The 24,079-nt window shown below is 41.2% G+C and overlaps 1 protein-coding gene across 1 annotated transcript; it reads right to left on the reverse strand.

The window, feature by feature from the left end:
- Window positions 1-5,180: 5,180 nt before the first annotated feature.
- LOC308293683 (DELTA-sagatoxin-Srs1a-like) lies at window positions 5,181-11,122 on the reverse strand (the record flags this gene model as incomplete). The annotated part of the gene is made up of 3 exons (XM_080736278.1): window positions 5,181-5,598; window positions 9,472-9,525; window positions 11,103-11,122. The coding sequence occupies 3 exons, from the start codon at window positions 11,120-11,122 to the stop codon at window positions 5,181-5,183; spliced, it is 492 nt and encodes a 163-aa protein (XP_080592404.1).
- Between the last annotated feature and the right edge of the window lie 12,957 nt (window positions 11,123-24,079).

Raw genomic sequence — 24,079 nt, forward strand, 5'->3', positions numbered from 1 at the left:
GCAGCCAGCAGATGTTCTCTGGAGAAAAGAAGACAACTCACAAGAAGAATTACCTTGGTGTTTAGTTTACTGTTTTTAGGCCATGGGTCTATGTTGTACCATGTATTATGGTTCAGGATATAAAATACTTGTCACTGTTCAACAACTATATAGCTTGTATACTATTTGCCAGACCCATGAAATGGGTAGGCCTACATAAGCAAATGTCGGTCTGTCTGTCCGGGTTTTCTATATAAAGGGTATATATGATGATGACATGATGATGACATGCCTACAAAAGGCATGATGTCATAAATGATGATGACAGACAGGGGGTCTGGCACAACCAGGTTGACCTGGTCTAGTTTATATACTTAAGGCATAATGTGTTTTTTTCTTCTGCATAGTACTGCGTTCTATCTGTCTGTCATTCAATGTTATATGAGTTTTAAAAAAGGATCTCAATGTGAATAATAAATAATGTAAGAAATCCTTTTAGTCGACCTTGTACCAGTGAACTGTATGAAACTACCTTTTCCTATGTAATCTTCTTATACATCAATCAATCAATCAATCAATCAATCAATCAATCAATGTCAGTGTTTAGTTTAAGTGTGGCGGAGAGAGTCGCAGCCCCAGCCTGAAGCCTCAAAACTCTAGTATCTGCCCTCATTCCATAAAGATATTTCTTTGGAGTAATGGTTAAGATGTTGGACTTTCACGCGGGAGACCCGGGTTCAAAGCCGGGTGGGGAAGTTCGGAGCACCTCCGTTACTAAAGGTTCCTGTCTTTTTGACTGGTTCCGTTAACATGCGAGATTTCTACAACATTAGCATGTGTGTTTCTAAATTCCACTCATATTGGGACGTTTTAAAACTATATTGTAATGATCTGTTGTCTCCTCCAGTCCTGCTGCTGTTTCATTGTTTATATTTTGCTGAGCCTTTCCCCAATTCCCCAGAAAGATGACATGACTTGGGACTCTTTGGGAGAATACCTACCATGATAGGCCCATGCTAGCTTTAACAACTGATGTATTTAACATTTTCAAATCATTCATTCATGTTGGGGGTTGAAATGGTCTGTCTGTCTAATGATCAAGCTGGATGGTGAAAAATACGCCAAAATTAAATGTTTATATAAATATAATATACTGTAGCCTACCATTAAGCTGTATTGGACATAGAAATAGGCCTATATTATAACATTAAGCTGTTTGAAATCATGTCTGAAATATTTGAAATTGATGTACAATTATGCCCCCTTGTGGCTCTATTTGGTTTGACACAAGCCGAAAACAACAGGCTACCAAACAAAAATGCCACGATGGCTTTTGCAACTTTACTTGCAACTAAGGTAATTAGGCGACCTATACTGTTACAGCGGATGCAACCTATCATGAGCTTGCAGTTCAGCAATTTTTTGGCATGCAACACATGCCGGAGAATAAATTGCAATAGGTGGAAACGTTAGAAAGTTGTGTGAACCTGATACAGTGGGTCTGGAAAGACTGACAGTAACAGATGCTTTGTCATCTGTATTACTAACATCAGGCTTGTAATATTTAGACAGTGGTGTAATGTAACTAAGTAGACTAGATTTACTCAAGTACTGTAGTCTACTTAAGTACAATTTGGAGGTTTTACTCCACTACAATTATTTGACAGTGTTACTTTGTGGATTTTGATTATTACAAAACACCCAATAACCACTAAAGCTCTGTATACATTTTGGCCATTTGAGAATAGCAGATCTACAAGCGTGTAGCATGTAGATCTGTCATTAGCCCTGTGTGACCTCTCTGATCTGGCTGTTGCGAGGCTAGTTCAGACAGGCCTTTGGTCACTTATAGGCATCCTTGTTTTTTACTGTTCTTTTGTATTCCGTGTTACTGTGGGTGTTTTAATTTATTGGTGTCTTCTCTGCAACTGTAGAGCTTATTTTTATTTTATTTTTGTATCTCTGCAACTGTAGAGCTTACTTTTATTGAGTATTGTGTATCTGTAAAGCACTCTGTGCATTCGTGCTGTGAAGATGTGCTATATATGTTATTGTTTTGTTTTTTCGCACTGTTTTTTTTTACTTTGCACTATTAAGTTGGAACTATTGCTGTATTGACTTTGACCTCTAAGGACCTTCCAGGGAGAGTGCTCATGTGCGTCTTGCGGTGACACGCTGCCTAGTTTCTTCTGCTCTGAGCTGTTTCTGTTGTTTTTTTTTCGCACTGTTTTTCGACATTGCACTATTAGGTTGTGTTGGTAGTTTCTGAGTATGTGTCTTGTTTAACAATGACAGTGAGATACTTGTTGCACTAACTAGCATTGACTGCTTTGGTCTCTTTTTGTAAGACACTTTATGTATATATACTTATATTTAATTCGCCCCCTCTATTGATGCACCTTCTCTTTTTTGGTACTGTACTGCTCTTGTTTTTACTCTTATCTATTTTTTTCCTACTTCTCTGTAACTTTGTAAATAACTGTATACTGCTGTGCTACAACTGGACAACTAAATTTCCCCCTTGGGATAATAAAGGTATCTATCTATATAAATAAAGTTAATTCATTCATTCATTCAGTAATAATAATAATAATAAAACTTTATTTGTATAGCACCTTTCATGACATGAAATGCAGCTCAAAGTGCTTTACAGAGCATAAAATGAAGCACACGTGCTTAACAGAGAAAAAGTAAAATAGAAATAAAAAATACATAAAAAAGAGATAAGTAAAATGATTACAATAAAGCAAGAAAAAATAAAAGCATAGAACATTGAAGAACAATTTCAGAGCCGTGCGGACGTCAATAGCAGCATAGGGATTAAAATTTTTTTTTAGCTAAAAGCAAGAGTAAAGAATAGGTCTTGAGCTGTGCTTTAAAGCTATCCACCGAGGCTGCCTGTCTTAGGTGTAGTGGTAGTTTATTCCAAGCTGTCGGTCCATAGAAGCAGAAAGCTGCTTCACCATATTTTTTATATGTCATTGTTGGCACCTCAAGTAGGTCTGCACTAGAGGACCTGAGTGGGCGGGTTGGAACATATCTATGCAGGCAGTTATAGAGGTACGAAGGTGCCAGACCATTTAGAGCTTTATAAACAAGTAAAAGAATTTTAAAATCAATCCTAAAAACAACCGGGAGCCAGTGTAGCGACGCTAAAACTGGAGTAATATGTTCTCTTATCTTAGTTTTTGTTAAAACTCTGGCTGCTGCATTTTGAACAAGTTGTAATCTGTCAGTTGTTTTCTTTGGCAGACCAGAGAGAAGTGCGTTGCAGTAATCAAGCCGAGAGAAAACAAAAGCGTGGATCAGCGTTTTTGCATCGTTCAGCGACAGATAGGCTCTAATTCGCGCAATATTTCTAAGGTGAAAGAAGGCAATCTTCGTGACATGATTAATGTGTGTATTAAAATTTAATTCAGCATCAATGATCACCCCCAGGTTCTTAACAGAGGTGTTATTTTCTTTAGCCAGGTTACCAAGTCTATTTATTATTGATTCTCTCTGGGCAGTAGAACCTATTATGAGAACTTCTGTCTTGTCCTCATTTAGCTTGAGAAAGTTCTCACTCATCCAGCATTTTATGCTGGACACGCACGTCAGCAATGGGTCTAGAGCACAGGGGTCGTCCGTAGCCACCGAAAGGTACAACTGGGTGTCATCAGCATAGAAATGGAAATTCACACCGTGAGCGGAAATAAGTTCTCCCAGCGGCAGTATATAGAGGGAGAATAATAAAGGACCAAGAATCGAGCCCTGTGGAATACCAGAGCAGATGTTGTGTTTGTTTGACTCGAAGTCAGCTAGATTAACAGAGTAGCTTCTGCCTGTCAGATAAGAGCAAAACCAGGACAGAGCTGTACCTGACAGTCCTACCCAGTGTTCGAGACGTTGTATTAGAATTGTATGGTCAATTGTGTCAAAAGCCGCCGATTGGTCCAGCAGTAGGAGAACGGACACATCTTTGTTATCAGCAGCCACCCTAAGATCATTAATAACTTTTAAAAGTGCAGTTTCTGTGCTGTGTCCTTTCCTGAAGCCGGATTGGAATTTGTTGTGCACCTTATTTTTCTGCAGAAACACATCCAAGTAGAAAATGTATTTAAGCAGAGTGTGCATTTGGAAGGCCTATCTGCAAGCTCACCATAAAAACCCGTTGTGAGCTTGCAGATCGTCCATTTTCGAATAGAAAAACACCCATTTCCAAGTGAGCGGTTTATTGTCAAAGAAGATATCATGTTTTTGATGGATTCTTCTCTGTACATACATGACATTCAACACTGAGGATCAGAAACATTGCAATGCTGGTGATCACAATCGTGTATCATGACATTAAAATAGGGTCTCAAATGGTTAAAACATGCGACAAGTGCTTTCAAAAAGAATTAATCAGGACTGCTTAGTTTAGTTTATTTGATTAACTCATACATTTATACAAGTCGTACATGCACATAATCATTGTTACAGGTGATCAAAAGGAATAGGCTGAAGCTGAAAGCTTGTGAATGCCTATCCTACGTATTCATGAATTAAAACATTGATTAGTTATAAGAGTGTTCAGATTTTTGCAGGCTCATCATAAAAAAGAAAAAAGGAAAAAGAAAGGAAACGAAAATGTATATGGAGATAAAGGAAACTTGATAAAGGGAATAGAATACCCATTACATAAACAATAACAAGTCAAGAATCAGAAATATGTTATAGGAGTATACAAGTTTACCTTCTAGAGAATGATAATGGAAGAACATAAGTGAATGTCCATACAATTTCAGCCGTAGAAGATTAAAAACAACTCAAAAGACAAAAACAAAGTATAAGTAAAGGGGGGAAAAAATTATAATAATGAAGACTATGTTTAGCTGTATTTAGCCAGGATATTTGATCTGAGTGTTTTTTTTTTTTTATTGTAAAGACTGCAGTGGTTTACACTTTGATTAGCCTAAAAAGAGGATTAAGGTGGTAAAGGAGTTAAACGATGCTCACTTGTATTTTGATCACAGGAATTATTTTAGGTTAGCTTTGAGTCAACTAAAGTAACTATAGGCTATATTGTGTATATGTGGCACTGAATGGAGTATACGTAGCCTTCCTCTTAATTATGAATTAATATTACATTGCCTGAATGGTATCTGACAGAAACTCTGCTGTCCAAGCCAGAATCTTTACTCATTTCAGCATTTCTTTCACCAACTGGGTTACTCATCTCAATAATCACAAAAGATATCCACTATCATGACGGGTGTGAAGCTGTTTGTCATCGAGGCCTTGACTAAGAATTTCCCGTCTCTATACGCGAGGTATTGCTCTGCTTTGCGCCTGCGGAATCCGTACGCGTTGTCGTAATACATCTTACGATAAAGCTTGTAATCACCCCATTGGGATGTTGGGAAGAATCCCGCCGCGAACCAGTTTCCGTGAAAGGTGAAGTCATAGGGCACAGAGAACATTAAAGCAACTGTGATGTCAGAGGAGGTCTTCCTGGAGTCCTTGAGATCGTAGGTGAAGACGCCAACGGCACCCGTTGCAGTGTCTGGGACCTTAATGAACTCCACAACGGTCTCCATGCCGGGGCCAATATCGTGTGGTAAAGGTACGGAGCTGGAGCCACTCTGCATGTACAGACTTCATTGTACGAAGAGAATGAGAGGTTAGAGCAACTGATTAAAGGGATATTTCACTTTCAAAAACCTTTTGGTCATTTTATTGTCTATACAGGCTTTTATGAACATCCTCTTTAATTTTCTTCATTCAGTATTTAGATTGATATAAATGTTATCAGTCCCTCCCCGTCCAGGGGAGGGCCTGATATTGCTATTACACCTTATGAGCGAGCATTGACTGTTTTGACACGTTATGTATATAGGCCTATTCTTCTTTGTATACATATGTATTTTTTCAAAATAAATTCAAATAAGTTTTCGAAAAAAAAAACACGGTCAGCTCACGTATTAGGAGGGTATTATGAGTCATCAGAAAAAAATGGTGTTTTTGATGAATCCCCCTGGACGGGGAGGGGATGATAACATTTATATCAAATATCTAAATACTGAATCAAGCAAATTAAAAACTGTCCAGGGTGTTCCCAAAAGCTTGATAAGACAATAAAATGACCAAAAGTGTTTTTGAAAGGGAAATGTCCCTTAAAAATGAAGACACTGTTATAAAAATAAGATGTTATAAAAACGTACCCAGGGATGGTGAGTTTATGGTTACGGCAATGATTCTTAATCTGAATGGTGCACTGGCGATGAGTTGGGAGACCGAAGATACCAGCGTTCTTGGCAGTGTTAACAGCTTGATCGGCTGCTCCAATTGCTGCAACTATTCCCAGAAAAAGTTGTGGTAATGCATCACTTACTGTGGTGCTTAAAAATAACATATACATACACCTGTATATGATAGACATGATGATTGGAGGGGAAATGTCTGGGAAGAGAGGAGTAGAAGAAGAATAAAGAAGAGGTTAAGCAAGGTTCATGTCATTTCGTTCTCACACAGTGACTCATAGTGCCTATTAGCAGGGGGTTTTCAAAGAGGGTGCCGTGATACAAGTCCAGAGGTTCCGCAGAATTCCTTTAAAATATTTGGAATTCGGCTCAGCAACCCCAGATGGAGAAAATGTCCAGCGCACACTGAAGCCCGTATCAGAGTCGGGTCCGCGGCCGTGTAGTCTTTTTGAGTCATAAAAAACAAAAAAAACAACGTTAACGCTCAAAAAGACTACACGGCCACCGCGGACCCGACTCTGATACGCGCTTGACAGGTCAGTCAATGCAGTTTTAACTTTTAACTTTGACATTAAGATTTGATCTCACACAAACAAGTACCTACAGTAAATATCCCTTTAAGGTTTCACAAAGAAGAAAGATCTGATCTGATCAAAAGCATGTTACTACTGTATAGCCTGTATATATAAAAAAAAGTAAAGCAAAATAAGGCAAATCACTGATACAGCACATAGACATTTTGTTTTTATCTCTTATTGTACTCTTTTTCTTAATTATTTTTCCTAATAAAGTTGTTGCTCTTAGTTTTCCCTCCCCCTAGCGCCCGTAGGCCACGTGTGTAAAGCGTCTTTGAGTACTCAGAAAAGCGCTATGTACGTCCCAGATATTATTATTATTATTATTATTAGACAGTAATGAAACAGATTTGCATTTGTGGTTTTATTGGTTCTGGTTCTAGTTCTAGTTGGTTAGTACAGTAAATGCATTCTAATTTTACATCCACAGGAACATTCACCTAAACATAATCTCTGGTACTCAATAAGTTTGTATCGTATAGGCCTAACCAGACTGCTACCAAATCACTAACAGACAACATCAGAGACAGAAGGCTGGCCACTGTGTCAGCCAGAGCCGGTGGTGAGCAAGCTGACACTGAATGCACTCTCGCATCGCATCGCTAACGATTACCAACATTCCCTGTTTACATGAAAGAAACAAATGTTCTTACCTGGAATCAAAATGCAACCCCTGTATTCAGTTCCTCAACCAGCTTCTTGTTATTTGACACAAATTACTAGACATATATAGGCCTATAGCACAATGGGGCAGGGCCTTTTCCTTTTAGGCTCCTCCCTTTATTTTCAGAAAGATGTGTTGATATCAAAAGAATGACATTTCAATGTCAACACATGTTTATCAGAGACGAGTTGTCTGATGAAGATGTGTTGATACTGAGCTACTCCAGTGCATTCTTTCTTGTACTGTAGATAAACAGATGTTCTTTGCCTATAGTTAACTACTTACTACTGTAACCTTAGATGCCAATGGTGTCTTGCCTATAGTGTGACCTTATACATGATACATTATACATATTACATATATTATAGAAATTAGCAAACATTTGTAGTGTGCATTATGCTGAGTCGGGCTTCAGTTATTTGACAAGACACTGGAGTGCAAAGTCTTGCTCTGCATCATGCAGTGTTGCAAATATACTTATTTGATTATATTAAATCACTTTGTTACTTATTATTGTAACATGGTTTTAATTTAGATTTCTCAATATTATAATGTGTTTTTAATAGCTATTTAGATTTTACATCAACCACAGCCTTCTCACACAAGAGCCTAAGAGCCAAGAGACAACCTAAGAAGTCACTAAAATAAGCCATCTGACTAAAGGCGTGGCATTGACGTCACTGTATATGTTTGAACATAGGCAACTCGGCCTGTTTTGTTAGTGTTGCATTTGAATCTGTGCGTATAGCACTTGTTTATGTGTTTCTGTAAGGTGAATTATTGATCCTGGAGGGAAACCCAGTGGCGAAAAAAGTACTCAAAATCCTTTACTTAAGTAAAACTATCACTACCATAATGTAGAAATACTCCATTATGAGCACAAAAGTAGAAAGTACTCATTATGTAGAATGTACAAGTTCAAAATGTACTTCTACGTACTATAAAATGTATACTATAATACTATAAAATTTACTAGATTTTGAAAAAAAGAAAACAGATCTATGTGCCGCTCGTAGATCGGCTATTTTCAAATGGCCGAAATGTATACAGAGCTGAAGTGGTTAATGTACGTTTTTGTAATAATAATCAAAATATACAAAGTATAGTAACCAAAGTTGTCAATAACTTTACTCAAGTAAAGTACAAATACATCAAAATTGTTAAGTACAGTACTTGAGTAAATGTACTTACTTAGTTACTTTACACCACTGGCAGCTGTCTGTCTGTCTGTCTGTCTGTCTGTCTGTCTGTCTGTCTGTCTGTCTGTCTGTCTGTCTGTCTGTCTGTCTTCTGGTTCAATTCAAACGTGTTCAAACGTGCCCTCATTCAGCTGTATAAAGTGTTGTGCCATCTGTTACTTGATGGCCTCAAGACAGTTCATAGACACAGACAGTCTGTCTTCTGTCATCAAATGTTTGGTTTTGATACAAACTGTCTACCCTACAGTTATGATCAATATGTAAGACAGCCCATTAGTCAGAATCTGTTAAGAACACTATGCCTAACCCTAACCCTAACCTCAGTATAATCCTAGCTAATTTCGGACTAATGAGATGTAGGACTAATGAACCTTCGGACTTATGGGCAGTCCCCATGTAAGCTATAAACACATCCTCACCAAATGTACAATACAATGCAAGTGCTTATCAGTCTTTCTTTTTTCTTCAGTCTCAGTTGTACAATTTAAATAGTAAAGAAAGGTTCAGTGCCTAAAAGTATCAACTTTCATAGCAGGATTCACAAGGTATTCAAAAGTTAATAACATGCAATGACATTCAACGTATACCTAGCGGTCCAGATAACATCAAAATACATTAATCAGAATGTAATATAGAACAAATAATAATACTCAAAATAGATTTACTGAAACAGATAAACCAAAACAATCTTGAACAAAAGTGTTGGAAACCATTGCCCTGATTTGACCCAAAGAAAGAAGTGAAACTGAAAATGTGTCCTGGTTTCTAACAGGGTCATAACAATAACACATACACACAGGTTTATGCAGGGCCATGGACACAACACATACCTTAACACCAACACGCAGGTTGGAACAAGGCATTTGTCAGAAAGGAACACAGGACTACAGAGATGAACACAAAGACAGAGGTGTGTGCAGGAACGACGGTTCGTGTGTTGGTCTGGCGAGTGGGAGTCCCGGGTTCAATCCCCGCTTCCGCGAATCACTACAATCTGGCGTAGTCGAGTTGAGGAGCGTGATATCCTCGTGTGAGGGACATGAGGGACGTTGTGTGCGGTGGTCTGCGGCGTGAAGTGTGAAGCACGAGGACGCGCTCCAAAGATCGTGGAGGTGATTGTTAGTACAGTTAGTACAGCAATGAACCAGCCCACAACAGTCATTCCAATAGGGCTCTCAGCCCTATTGGAATGACTGTTTGTGCGTTGGTCTGGCGAGTGGGAGCAAGGATTTTCAGAGTAGCCTACAGTGTCCCTTGAGGACAAGATGAGATGATGAAACGTGCCCTCATTCAGCTGTATAACGTCCTGTGCCATCTGTTACTTGATGGCCTCAAGGCAGTTTGTTTGGTTTCAGGCTTCATGATCTAATCACTCATCGGTATCTGTTTTGACTATTATTGTGTTTTTTTATTGTTCCATTTCCCACATCTTGCTGACCTAACTTGATCTCAGACTGTCCTCATATAACACTGCACTCTGCAATGCCAGCAATCATACCATTCCATAATAATAAAAATCACAATACTGTGCAACTGTGCGTGTGCATGCTAGAACGCGTCCCTATAGATTCGAGTGAACAACGCGCCATATAGCCCATCTAATCAAATTTTATTTGATTTGCATAACAAGTTTACCAGGTTTACAAGTGAGTGGTGTGCAGTGAACCCCCCCCCACCACCTAGATTCACAAGCACAAGTACCCTATTCATATGGATACTTTAACACCTACTGTAGGTTACCAGCGGTTACTGCATGTTCTCATGCATCAAATCAAAATCAAATCAAACTTTATTTATAAAGCACATTTAAAAACAAACGAAATTGACCAAAGTGCTGTACAGAGAACGAGCAAACAATAAAAGCATGAGCATATATACAGTACATATAACCGGTGTCAACAAGAAAAAACAACACACATATATGCGTTATAAAAGCAAAACATAAAAGACCTCAGGTGAGATTAAAAGCTAGAGAAAATAAGTGAGTTTTAACCTGAGATTTAAAAACAGTTATGGATGGAGCAGACCTAATTGAAAGGGGCAGGTTGTTCCATAACCTGGGGGCTGCAGCCGCGAAAGCGCGGGCCCCTCTGGTAGTTTTTTTGGGAATCAGCTCAACCAGTAGTTGCTTATCAGCAGATCTCAGGACTCTGGTGGGGGCATAGGGTTTCAGGAGCTCTGAGAGGTATTTGGGGGCCAGACCGTTTATGGATTTAAATGTGAAGAGGAGGATTTTGAAGTCTATGCGGAATCTTACTGGGAGCCAATGAAGTGAGGCTAAGACTGGGGTTATGTGTTCACGTTTTCTAGTTCCGGTCAGCAGGCGAGCAGCGGCGTTCTGGACAAGTTGTAATCTTCTGAGGTGACTGGTGACTGGCATGGCTCCATTACTGTGGTATGTAGGCTACTGTTTGAGAATCGGTCAAAGTTGTTTCTCTACTGCAGCGTACTGCAGACTTACTGACCAGGGGTGATCGCCATGTTGGCTTGTGGTGGATATTTTTGTTAAAATTAAATTTTTGCCAAGGACATGACCAGATGATAATCTTACAAAAAAAAAAAAAAAAAAAAGGGAAATAGTCCTGAATGTCAATAACAGGTCTCTAACTAGTGTGTTCAAATGGAACCAGATGGACCTATATCCTTTTTTGTCTCCAACAGCCGAAGGCATGGGGAGTATCATGTGTTGCACCCTCATTCTCCCATCGCTTGAGAGGAGGGGAGAAATGTGGCAACTGTGAGTCTTCCATAGCTCTACCCAGTCCAAGATGATTGAGGAACTTGGAGAGGAGGAAATGTGAGAGGTCCTCTGTTACTGGATATTTGCACTTAAAGGGATATTTCACTTTCAAAAAGACTTTTGGTCATTTTATCGTCTAATCAGGCTTTTATGAACACCCTGAACAGTTTTTAATTTGCTGGATTCAATATGTAGATATTTGATGTAAATGTTATCAGTCCTCCTCCTCCAGGAGGAGAGCCCCACACACACCCATTGTAACTTCAAACTCCATTTTAACTATGATAGATTCATTAAAAACACCCGTTGTTTTTTCTGTTGACTCATAATACCCCCCTAATATGTGAGCAGGCCGTGTTTTTTCGATAACTTTTTTCATTAATTTTTAATAATTATTTGGGGAAATGAAAAATATTTAATACAAAAATGGATTATTAAAAATAAATGAAAAAAGTTATCGACAGGATAGTTTGAGTCACCAGAAAAAATAATGGTTGTTTTTAATGAATTTATCACGGTTAAAATGGAGTTTGAAGTTACAATGGGTGTGTGTGGGGAGAGGCCCTGGGCCTGGAGGGCCTGATAACATTAACATCAAATATCTACATATTGAATGAAGCAAATTAAAAACTGTTCAGGGTGTTCATAAAAGCCTGATTAGACGATAAAATGACCAAAAGTCTTTTTGAAAGTGTAATATCCCTTTAACCCTTTTTGACTATTTGCACAGCATGGACACTTTACATGTTTGCACAGCACATTGGCACTTTAATTGTAAATGCAATGTTGAGTGTAATGTTTAGTGACAGAAGTGCAGTAGCGTGTTTTATTGATGAGTCTAATTGAGTGCTTAACAGTACCTGGTGTGTCGCAGTAGATTGGGCTGGACCAAGTCAGGATGTCAGAGGGGGGGGGGGGGGGGGGTTGAGATGTGCTCTGGTTAATTATGTTGCATTATAGTGTGAAGAAGGATTATGATACATTATCATTATTGTTGTAGTTTTTAAGAGTTCTGTGATATATTTATGGGTTTAAATTACAAGTATCCGTGTATGTGTTTATAATGTTTAGAGTTAGACTACACCCCTCAGAATGGAGCAGTCCAGGCTCGTCAGCTATAAAAGGCTGCAGCCAGTGAACAAAGGGAACTGGGGGTGGAGACTGGAGAGCAAGATTAAGCTGTGCTAATGAATGGACAATGATTGAATGTTTATGCAGTGGTTTTGGTGAAGAAATGTCTGGTTAAACTCGATACCACGGCCTCTGTACTGGAGGGTAGCACGGGTCCAAAAAATGGGAGCCGAGCCGAAATGGATTCTGCTTTATGCAGAACAGTTATTTTCAGCTCAGTCCCAAGCTGAACAATCACAGTGATATCCACAACAAACACCAACCTGTCCAGTGAGTGTTACTGTCCAGTTAGTGTCCACGACACCACAGCTCGCATCACAAAACGTTCCTCCTCCTGCGCTCTCGACTGCCCGTCAGAATAATCACAGACAGGGACGTGCAGAGAATGTTATAGAGGCAGGGGCAGACATTTCTAAAAGGGCCTTTTAGAGATGTAACTGAAGGCTGCATTTTCTTGAATGCAGCCTTCAGTTATGGTATGGAAAGGGCCCGGGGACATTTGCATTTATTTTACCATAGTAAAAAAAATGCATTCATGGTCTGAAGAAGGCACTTTTTACAGACGGATAAAAGGACAGGGGCTCAAGCCCCCTTTGATGTCTATGTGTGCACGTGGCTGATCACAGACTGAGACGAGACTCAGCGTGCGTCGGTGCGTTTGTGTTGACAGATTTTCGCCGACTTTATGTCGCTTGCCCCGCAGAAACATGTTCCATATAGGCTAGGCTAAATGACGTTCCAACCTGCATCTTCCAGCCAGGTGGCCTTTGTTTGTGTTTCACCTCACAAAAAAAGCCCTTCATATGATTTTCACTTCAGCAGTAGCGCAACGCTTGAGATTGGATGCGCTGAACGGGACTCATTCAATAAGCCAGAACAGACGATAATATGGATTTGGGAGCGTAATTACAATATGCATGTCTCATTAAAAACAATATATATTTTAAAGTTGAAGGATTATGTTTAAATCTATGTTTAAATGCATTTTGGAATGCCCCGAACGGACCCGAGGCAATACCCTAACCCAAGGGACAAGTGAATATTTTAGACCTGAAATGGCTCGGGTCTCGGTTCGGGTCTCAGGTTATCGGGTCCTGGAAGACCTGTGCTACGCTCTACTCTGTACTGTAATTTGTTACCTTTATTTAGACTCGGAAATACAATTGAGCGCAAGCACTCATTTTCAACGCAACCGAGATTGTACAACAATGAACAACAACATATATACATGTATACATTTACAGACATCATTTGAAAAATCTAAAAAGAGAATACTTGAAAACTGTAGAAAGTTCAATAAACTAAAAGCTAAATTAATTAAAACATATACAGTTTAGAACAAAGGTGTTAGAAACCAGCATCCTAAAATGGCCTAAGGCCGGCAGATATTTTATTTTTAATGATTTTTGGAGCTTGTTCCATGCAAGTGGAGCACTGATAGAAAATGCTGCCTTGCCAAGCTCTGTATGAGCAAATGGAACCTTGAGCGTCAAAATGTCGCTTGAGCGCGTCTGATAGGGACTAGGGTCCAGATTCAGCATTGAACAAATATAAGGGGGGAGCAATCCTGAGAGAGCTTTAAAAATAAAAAGATACCAGTGTTTATCTTATTTTAGCCACTAAGTCGGGCATTCTCACAAATGGCCCAAGGTTTTAATCTGATTTGGACAACATATCTAGCAATGTGCACGTGTTGAATCAATAAATGAGTCAAGTCAAGTAAAAAATATGTATTAGGCCCAAGCAACAAATAGACCTTTTGTTATTTACAGGCATATCACCAAGTAAGAAACATAAAACAAACCAATAAAAGAGCAATAACAACAGCTAATAGATAATAAATCTAATGAATACATGTGTACAGCTGGTTACATTTCTGTGGTTGCTTGTCATGCTCTTCCACCTGGTTCCACGCCTCTAGGATGTTGTTCTGCTGTGATGCTCAGCCTGCCTGTGGTGCTCAGCCTGCCTGTGGTGCTCAGCCTGCCTGTGATGCTCAGCCTGCCTGTGGTGCTCAGCCTGCCTGTGATGCCGAGGCCAAAGTCCACCAGCAGAGAGCAGAACGGTTCCACCTTTTGGAACCCTGGCAGTGGACGTAAGCTGGTTGCACACTGCTGCATTTTGAGAGAGAGATAGAGAGAGCAAGGGACCGAGTGGTGCGCGAAACGGGCCGCAGTGTGCAAACGTGACTGACATAACGTGAGGTTGATTTTTTTATTTGCGCACTCCAAAATTCACTCCGATATTCGGCCCGAAAAACGCAGCAGTGTGCAACCAGCTTTAGGCTGCACACATCCTCCTGTTGCGAGAGGCAATAATATCATTATACATTTTCGTTTTTATTATACAGTAAGAAAACAAGCAAATTGCATGCCCAAATAGCATAGATCTGGACATGTAATGTAATTACTTACAAGGGCCGGAGGATGCTCTGTGCCTGTCTCATTAGTGGAGCGCACATTGTGATGGGGTAGGACGGCCACAACCGCAGAACCACTGTCCTCTGCAGTCTGCACCACTCTCATAGGCCTCGTCCTCTGGGTCAGACTGACCAGGCTGCAGCACCTCATCCTCCTCCCCAGGGCCTTCGTTTCAGAGGTCCCCCGTCACCCTGTGCTCTGGCTAAACAAGTAATCCAGCCCAAGCAGCCCTTCGTTTGTCGTCACGCAGGTTGGTGGTTGGTAGTTTTCCTCCACTCTCTCTCCCCAAACGGCTGCTGGCAGTGGGTGTTTAGCCGGTCCATCAGTGGTGCAGAGTAGGTGCAATGTCTAAGCGGCGGCCTTTCCCAGCATACACTGAGTCAGAAGTCCGGTCCGAGTTCCATCGTGCAATCCCAATTATCAGGGGTGCCATGGCATTGGTCCGAAGGTTCATTGGTTCGAAGGTTAATTCCGAATCTGTTAAGAATACTATGCCTAACCCTATCCCTAACCCTCACGCTAACCTCAGTAACCCTAACTAAATTCGGACTAATGAACCTTCGGACTAATGAACCTTCGGACTTATGGGCAGTCCCACTTATCAGGTAAACCTGATAGGGACGTGCTGCACAGTGGTGACAAAAAATACATTTTGTTAAAGGAATGCCCAAATTCATCATACAACAGTGTCTACCCAAAAAATAGTTGATCTACGAGCCCAACAATGCCCTGGCCCATGAGAGACATTTTCAGCGTGTAGATCGGATATTTCGTCTATATTTGAATCCTGCAAAGTAACAGCAACGATACTGTATATAACAATGATTTAGACCAAAATGACCACATCATATCTTCAGCGTCCGCCTGAACATTTATTAATACACAACTGGTTTTATAAATGTATTGACAAAGTAATACCTGGAATCATGTTTGGTAGGAATTTGTGAAATCCTTCCAGGCTGTTGCTGCCACGTACACCCTTGTAGTAGGGAGGGACCTGGAGGGTCCTGGAAGCATCCCAGGTGACGCCAAAGAATGAAAGGGACACCGACGTGTTTTTGGCGTCCACTGCGCCACTCTCTGTGGCAAAACTACCAGGCTCCAATGTTATTCGGTGAATAACATTGGAGCCTACGAGCGCCGGCTGGGGCAGCCCATGAACAAAAAAATATTCTGAACAATTGAGACCTTTATAAAATACTCGGCTCAGCACAATTTACGTTTCTGAACTAGCTAGTATCGCGAGACTCTCCACCATTCCCTGTCTGGAATCCAAATCTCGCGATATCTCCGAGACAGAAACAGCCGCCGCTGCTGTTTAGCTGCCTCAATAACATTATGTACCGTGCACATCGAAAAGTGATTGTAAAAATAACTGTGATACGTCTTCTTTTATATTCCTGGAGCGATTATACAACAAAGGTCTCAATCGTTCAGAATTATTTTTTGTTCATGACCTGTCCCAGCCGAAGCTCATAGACGCCAATGTTATTCATCGAGCTTCCAGTGCAAGTTCCGCCACCCAAAGTGTCATGGCGCATGGACCGTGGTGTGGGCGTGACTTATGGTGTCTTCTCCTTCTTTGAGGCTTCTTGGGTGCCGCTGCTGTTCTGCCCACACATCAGCTATGGCTTCTGTGAATAAATCATTAGTACAAGTACAAGCACGAGATGGACAGTAACATGTGTGTAGTAAAAACACATGATAAATAAACCAGTATTGAAATAGCAATAGTAACTTTTAACATCTTTTGCCCGGGGATTTGAACAGGCTGACACCATTCTCATCCAGACCAGCAGGACCCTTGAACTCCTCAATGGCTGCGTGCACAATTAAGGTTGAAAGTCTCCTGAGCACCCAGCGTAACTCTCCGCACATGATGTTTCAGCTTGTCTCTCGAGATGTGGAGTCGGATGATATCGTCATCTTTGAGAGACGCCAGAGCAACAGGCTCCTTGGCTCTTGCTGCCTGGATGCGGAGGTCCAGATCTGCCCGGTTGTAACCCAGACATCACCTGTCTGGGCCGGCCTTCCAAAACACCTGACCCAGGAACTGGAGTGTCTGCAGAGAAGGTGTTGCCGCATTATTGGGATACCAACTAATTCCTTCCCTACTCTGGAGGCGAGGAGAGAGGAGGCCATACTCTTAGAGAATTCAATCTACTACTGAGAGAAGGGACCAGTCCCATGATTCAGAGCCTGTCTGAAAGTCGCTACAACCTAAGGAATGGGAGGACACTCACACAACCTGTGAGTCACACACAAAGGCACCAGATGTCATTCCTCCCAAGAGCATACAAGCTTTACCAGAAGTAATGTTTTTATTGTTGTATTTTCATTTTTGATGATTTGTTTTAATTTTTTTGTAGAGCGGTCCTCTTGTTTTATTGATCTGAACTGTAAGAATTTAGAAACATCAAAATTCATATTGTAATGCTATGATGTTTTCTAATAAAACTTGAACTTGAACTTGAGCACTGCTCCTGCCAGGCAGACTTGAAGGCTGCATACTTTGAGTGACTCTCGGTACGAACAGCCCCATCAAAGAGATGGTGCCAGTGAAAGATGTCCAGACGGACCACCATGCCTTGGTCCACCCAGCGCTGTAACAGATTTTCCACAGATGGCAGACTTCTGTCAGAGCAACAGTCCTGACTGACATACTGCCTCCCCCAAGTGGCGAAAATGTTGAACTTAATTGGGAACTCAGATTTTTATGAACACAGCTTCTTTACACTATGTTTTGACATTTCATTTAAACATACAACAAGACAAATGTGACAGTAAGCAGGGCCCCGCAGGGAATTGCACCCTGTATCCAGTGGAATTGCATCCAGTGGAAGGATAATACCAGAGCCTGTTTTGCTTTCAGACACAACATCTTTAGTTGCACTTGGTCGTGTGAATAGAGTGGTAACACTCCAGATCAACATTAAACATTATAAAACATGTATTCTGTGTTGCTCAGTATAAAACAACCATCTTTAATATGAACTGTCATTCAGTGTTACTCCACTGTCACTAATCACAGAGCTGCCTGGATGCCTGGTATGAAAATGAAACTATGGAATTGCCCCATAGAACATTTCATGAAAACATTTCACAACAACACATAGGTGACTGTCAGTATTCTAATAGCGAAGGCACAACACAAATGCTGAGATGTCTTAGAAGTTATTTGCTGAAGACCATGGTTTTGAAACATTTACCAAAGTTAAGTTTGATGCTGTTTGTATTTGCAACTGCTTTAGGGCTCTTGTTGGTAGATTTCTCATCATGACCACTAGATGGCACTCTAGCATTATCCAGCACAGCACCTGTTGCTATGAATTTGCACAAAACACTTAGTTTACAGTAATGACCTGACCACTGATAATAAAGAGTGTAGACCTATGTCAAAGATAATTTGCTTCATGAATGAAGCTCCTAACATTTCTGATGCATGTTCCTTTTTCTCAGTAGTAGGTCTAATTAGTAAAAATGGAAATGAAATAGAATTATGATATATACAGGCCTATCATAATTCATAGGCTAGTAGGCTACTGTTATACAATGTATGTAGTATAGTAACTTAAGTGGTCAGATATATAAGTGGGTGGCCCTATATGTGCATTTTCAGAGCATGTTTTTTGCGGCTTGTATAAATGGAATTAACAGTACAGGCCCCATGGCCGGATTAGCCATAGGCCTCGTCGGGCATGTGCCTCGGGGCACATCCAGGCAGGGGCACAATAAGATAAAAAAAAAAAAGACATAAATTTGCCCTTTGAAGCACCCGTAGCATGGATTCTAACCCAATCGCCTTTTTTGACCCTTTGAAGCACCCATGGGGCGGGAGGTTTAGGGCAACTGGTCTTTCTCAACCAATCACAGTCAGTGACTGAACTTCTGTTCCTGAAGCGCGGTGTAAACAAACACAATGACACCAGTTTATCTAAATACACAAATTAAACAGCTGTTTCACAGATTTTACCACCTTGGGTTAACTACAGACATTCGTAGGACTTTTACATTTACGATACCTACCTACGCACGCAATGTTTTCGGCGCTGTTCAACGAGGCTGGATAATGTGGGGAGGACTGGAAACATCTGATCACCTCTATATAAAATTGCATATTTTGACACAAGGTAAGACATACAGTATGGCTTTATTTTAACTGTGCACTGTGAAGTTAGCCAGTCTTTTTTCTCCTTTGTGTGTGTGCGTGTGTGTGTGTGTGTGTGTGTGTGTGTGTGTGTGTGTGTGTGTGTGTGTGTGTGTGTGTGTGTGTGTGTGTGTGTGTGTGTGTGTGTGTGTGTGTGTGTGTGTTGGGTTGCCATGTCTTTGGTCTAAGCAACTTTGGTCTTATTTTTCTGTAAAGTTGCTTGTAAATATTGGTAGTTGCTGGTTGCTTTACTGAATCAAGCAACTTAAAAGCCTGATTAGACGATTAAATTACCAAAAGTATCTTTAAAGTGAGTAGATTTTCTGTGTTACACACTATTATAATGTTCTTATTTTGATCATAATACCCAATAAGCTGCTGCATATCAAGTCTCCAGGTTTTCTTCAGAATATGCAACACTTATTTACCACGCCACTATGGCACATTAGCCGCAAATTGCAACACTAGATTTTTTTATAATCGGATGAATCTAGGGTTGCAATACCTCCCATAGGCAGCCAATGCATCAAAACAGTTTTTTGCTATCTGATTGTATTAAACGACGTCAAACTCACCAATATTGTGGCTCTATGGAAAGCTTGGAATTTACTCTTTCTATCTGCAAAGTGTTTGTTTCAGAAAAATCCACAGTAGACATGTTATGAGTTACTTTCTATCCAAGAAATTTGGTTCAGGTGATAATTTTTTCTAAGTCCTGGAGTTTGGAAGCGCTCGTGGAAAATCCCTCAACGGTCCTGTGACCACCTGGTTCTAAATGTCACATTATGCAGGAGGCAGCGGGACATGGCGTTATAGAAGACAAGCGCTTCCGAGGTTCAACACTTAGAAAATAAACCATGTCTGCTCGGATTTCTTGACAGAAAATAAATCATAACAATTATACGGTGGATTTTTCAGAAACAAACACTTTGCAGATAGCATGAGTAAATTCCAAGCTTTCCATAGAGCCGCAATATTGGTGAGTTTGACGTCGTTTAATACAATCAGATAGCAAAAAACTGTTTTGATGCATTGGCTGCCTATGGGAGGTATTGCAACCCTAGATTCATCCGATTATAAAAAAAATCTAGTGTTGCAATTTGCGGCTAATGGCACATTAGGAGTCCACTGGTACTAGTGGTTCCCATGTTTTGTTTGCGAGGACCCCTTAACTCTTCAGTGCACTAATGGAACCAGATGGACCCATTTGAACACTCAGAGCTAAGGGGTCCTGTTAAAGTCATTCAGGGCTAGCTCTTAATGTGTTTCTGGTAATATTATTGTCCACACATTTTGTAGGTCCACGCCACGGCAAAACAATATTTTGGACAAAAATTCCCACCACAAGCCAGCATAGCGATGAACCCTGTTTATAAAAGTCGTCCCTCGATCACATGTTATTTCCCCAGTGTTTTATTTTATTTTTTCAGCGATGAGAGATCTCAGATCTGACCTATTCTGACTTATTTTCCCAAGATGTGGTGGTCATGGTTGGCCTGCAATCATGCAGTAAGCTGGACTCATAAACGTTTAGCGAGGCTGGAGATGAAAGCTGTTTATTCAAAGTGAGTGGAATTCCCTGTCGCCTCTTATCACACACAACCTTTGATTGTGTGAGACGAGTTGTTACGCGCCACATTTCCTCGCAGTGTGTCTTTTAGGTTCACTCGGCACTATGAAACAACTCTGACGTTACTGTAGCTGTCTTTGCCGGTTGACACCATCAGGGACGTGCTGGCCATTGGGAAAAGCGGGACAACTCCCGAACGGCCGTTTCATTCCCGGCCTGTCCAGGCCGGCCATTAGGAAAAAAATTAAGATGTCGGCCTTCGTTCTATTTTGGGAGCTGGGCGTCACTGTCGGGCAGAAACCTCGTATCTCCAAGTTTCAAATTTGTAATTTTTTTTCGCAAAGCAAAGCCCTGCTTCATCATACAAGGCTGTCGCACAAAAGTAGTGAAAACAGCCGATCTACAAGCACACAACGCCTCGCGGTGCGAGGCGTTGTGTGCTTGTAGATCGGCTGTTTTCACTAGTTTAAATCATTTTTAAAATGGTTTTGGAAATACAAGGTTTCCACCCGACAATGACGAAATATAACTCATGTAATTGGCCCACTGGCTTGTCACTTGTCATGATCTGAAATGGCAAAGTAGCAGCAGCGCTATAGAGAGATCTCTCTCTCTATAGCGCGCAATGAGGGCCTCTCCAACTCTTTTTCCCGGGCTGAATCAGGGGCCCAGCACGTCCCTGGACACCATCCACTTCAGCCAGGAGGATCCCATGAAGATCACCAAACTGTAATTATTAGTAATGATCAGGTCAGGCCCCCTAGGGCGGTGGGATATCAAACATTTTGTCAAGGACCCCCAAATTAATATGTTTTTGGCCGTGTACCCCCATTGAATTTGAAAATACTTTGTGCCCGGGGAGGGGTCCGCTCAATATGCCGACGGGCCGCTGTTCCAACTAGCGTCGGCAGGTTAGTTACTCGTCACGGTTACTGAGGTTAGGTTTAGGGTTAGGTTTAGGGTTAGAGTTAGGGTTAGTTTTAGTGTCCGCATACCGGCCCGTCGGGAAACACTGATGCGGACCCGCCAGGGACCACAATATGAGATTTTATAGGCGAGAAATGACACGGGGCACAAGTGTTTAGTTTAGACTGTTCTTTGTTTTGCTGGGAACCACCTGGGGACCCCCCCCCCCCCTCAAGGACCCCTGGGGGTCTCTGGACCTCACTTTGAAAACCAGTCACCCTATTTTACTTAATGCAGTGTGCGTGCGTGCGTGCGTGTGCGCTCTGCCGTTGCAACACATTTTGCATCAGGAATTTGCAATCCCTCTTGAAACTGGATTGATGCCATTGATTGCATGTAAGCCCCCCCCCCCCCCCCCCCCCCCCCCCCCCCCCCCCCCCCATCCCCGACAACATGTGTTTCCCATTGCTCCAAGGGTTGTTCCCTAATTTCAGCCACACCGCCTTCCCTGGTGTACTATTAGACTGCTGCTGTCCACAGCTCCCTTCACAGTTCACACTCTTTACTGCCATTCTGTATCACCACCTGTAGCATTTACTGTTTCTCAACCTGTGGGCCGGGACCCACTGGTGGGCCGCCCAGGGTAATGCAAGTGCATGGGTGCCACAAACTTAATCTACAGCTTGTTGGTTCCATTGATCCAAGGCGGCCCGGAACACAATCGATTGGTTGATCATTAAAATACACATTCATGTTAAAGTTATACCATGTAACTTTTTTTATAAAACAAATCTTAAAATTGTCCTAACTGTTAAATCGCTAAAGTTTTAGAACACCCACTCCGTTATTTTCAGCTTCTGAAGCCTTCTCTTTATATGTTTTCTATGATCCTGGCCGGGGTCCGGTTTTCGCGGAAAAATAACGTCATCTTCATCATCTGTATACGTTGTGTATACGTTGGCCAATCACATCGCGGATCATACACACATGATACACTACCGGCCGTCTTCAGGAAGTAGCCTCGCTCAGCTACAGTGTTTACCATGGTGAAGGATTCTTAACCTCTTAATCCCCAAATCCTGGCCAGGATGGTCCAGTGGTCCGCGGCGGTGGTCCGCGACGACTCCGGGCGAAAAACTGCCGAAAAAAGCAATACCGCTACTGACCACTTGTTTAGCAACTTACACAGTATAGCTTTAAGTCACTGATTAGCCCTTAAGTTCTGTTTGGATTCACTTCACCTTGGTTCTGTTCGCGGGTCATTTTGACCCTGGGGATATTTGGTTTAAAAAACAATACTCCTTGAGCAAGACTCTGAACCCCCCACATTGCTCCCGGTGAGCAGGTTGGTGCCTTGCATGGTTTCCTCCGCCACCGGTGTATGACTGTGTGCGTGAATGGGTGAATGTAATGTACAATCTATGAAAAGCGCTTTGGATAAAAGCGCTATATAAATGCACCATTTACCATTTACAATGATTTGATTCGTTAGTCGTTACTTTTCAGATTTAGATTATTAACACAAAACTTACACCAAACATAAAGTGGTAAATCACTTTTATGTTTGATGCTACTATATTTAGCTGGCAATACTTTTGCAGATAGATAGTATTTCTACCTTGTGGTATTGCCGTTTCTTTTTATTAAAGGGGTACTGTCACCTAAATTGGTACTGTCACTTTAAAAAGTCATCTTAAAATATGAGTTAATATTTTTATGATGTCATTGTGGGAATGCGCAATTATAAGCCAATCAAATTAATTGACTGTACTTAGACTACTTACTGTACTGGTCAGCTGTTGTTGGGGGCGAGGGGCATGAGTTTCAGACTCTTTCAGACCGTTTTCAGAGAGACCACGTGACCTACTGTATCATACTATTATAATTTCGGGCGTCTCAGCGGGCCTTTAAGTAATAGTATTCTTACACCACTGATACATTATCTTGGTATGAAGATGGTTACCTTTCGCTGCCACTTGGGGCCGCCCAAGTATGCAAAGTGGGAAAACTGCAGCTTCAAGTAGCTTATGGTATTAAATACCATGTGTGTTTGTATTACAATGAGAGTGCAGAGAATTCTGGTCAATCTCAAGGGTTGATTTGTCTAAAAAACAAATTTCTTAAGAAGCAAAATTCTTTAAAATCCTAACTGACCAGTGGAGTATTGAAGGGCCATTTTTTCCCAGTTACCAAATGCTCTGTTTAAAAACATCTGCTTCAGTTCTTATACTGTAAAGCTACTTCATTTTCAGCCCCTGCCATAACCGGGGCAAGTGAAAACATTATCTTTTTATCTTTTATTTGGCTCCATCCCTCACATGCCCCTTTGCCTTTTATAAATGAAACAAACCCACAGGAGTCAAACCCTGTTCTCAGAGGAGGGGGGGAAAAAGTCCAACATTTTTTGGCTCGCTCGGCTACAAGATAAATGCTGCCGTAGAAATGAAATGCAGGTGTTACTTCAATCATGTCACAGCTCTGTCGTAAAATAAATGGTTTAAAACTTTTGTTAAAACCCATTTAG

This window comes from Nannobrachium achirus (genome assembly GCF_963921795.1).
Source record: "Nannobrachium achirus genome assembly, chromosome: 11".
Taxonomy (NCBI): Eukaryota; Metazoa; Chordata; class Actinopteri; order Myctophiformes; family Myctophidae; genus Nannobrachium; species Nannobrachium achirus.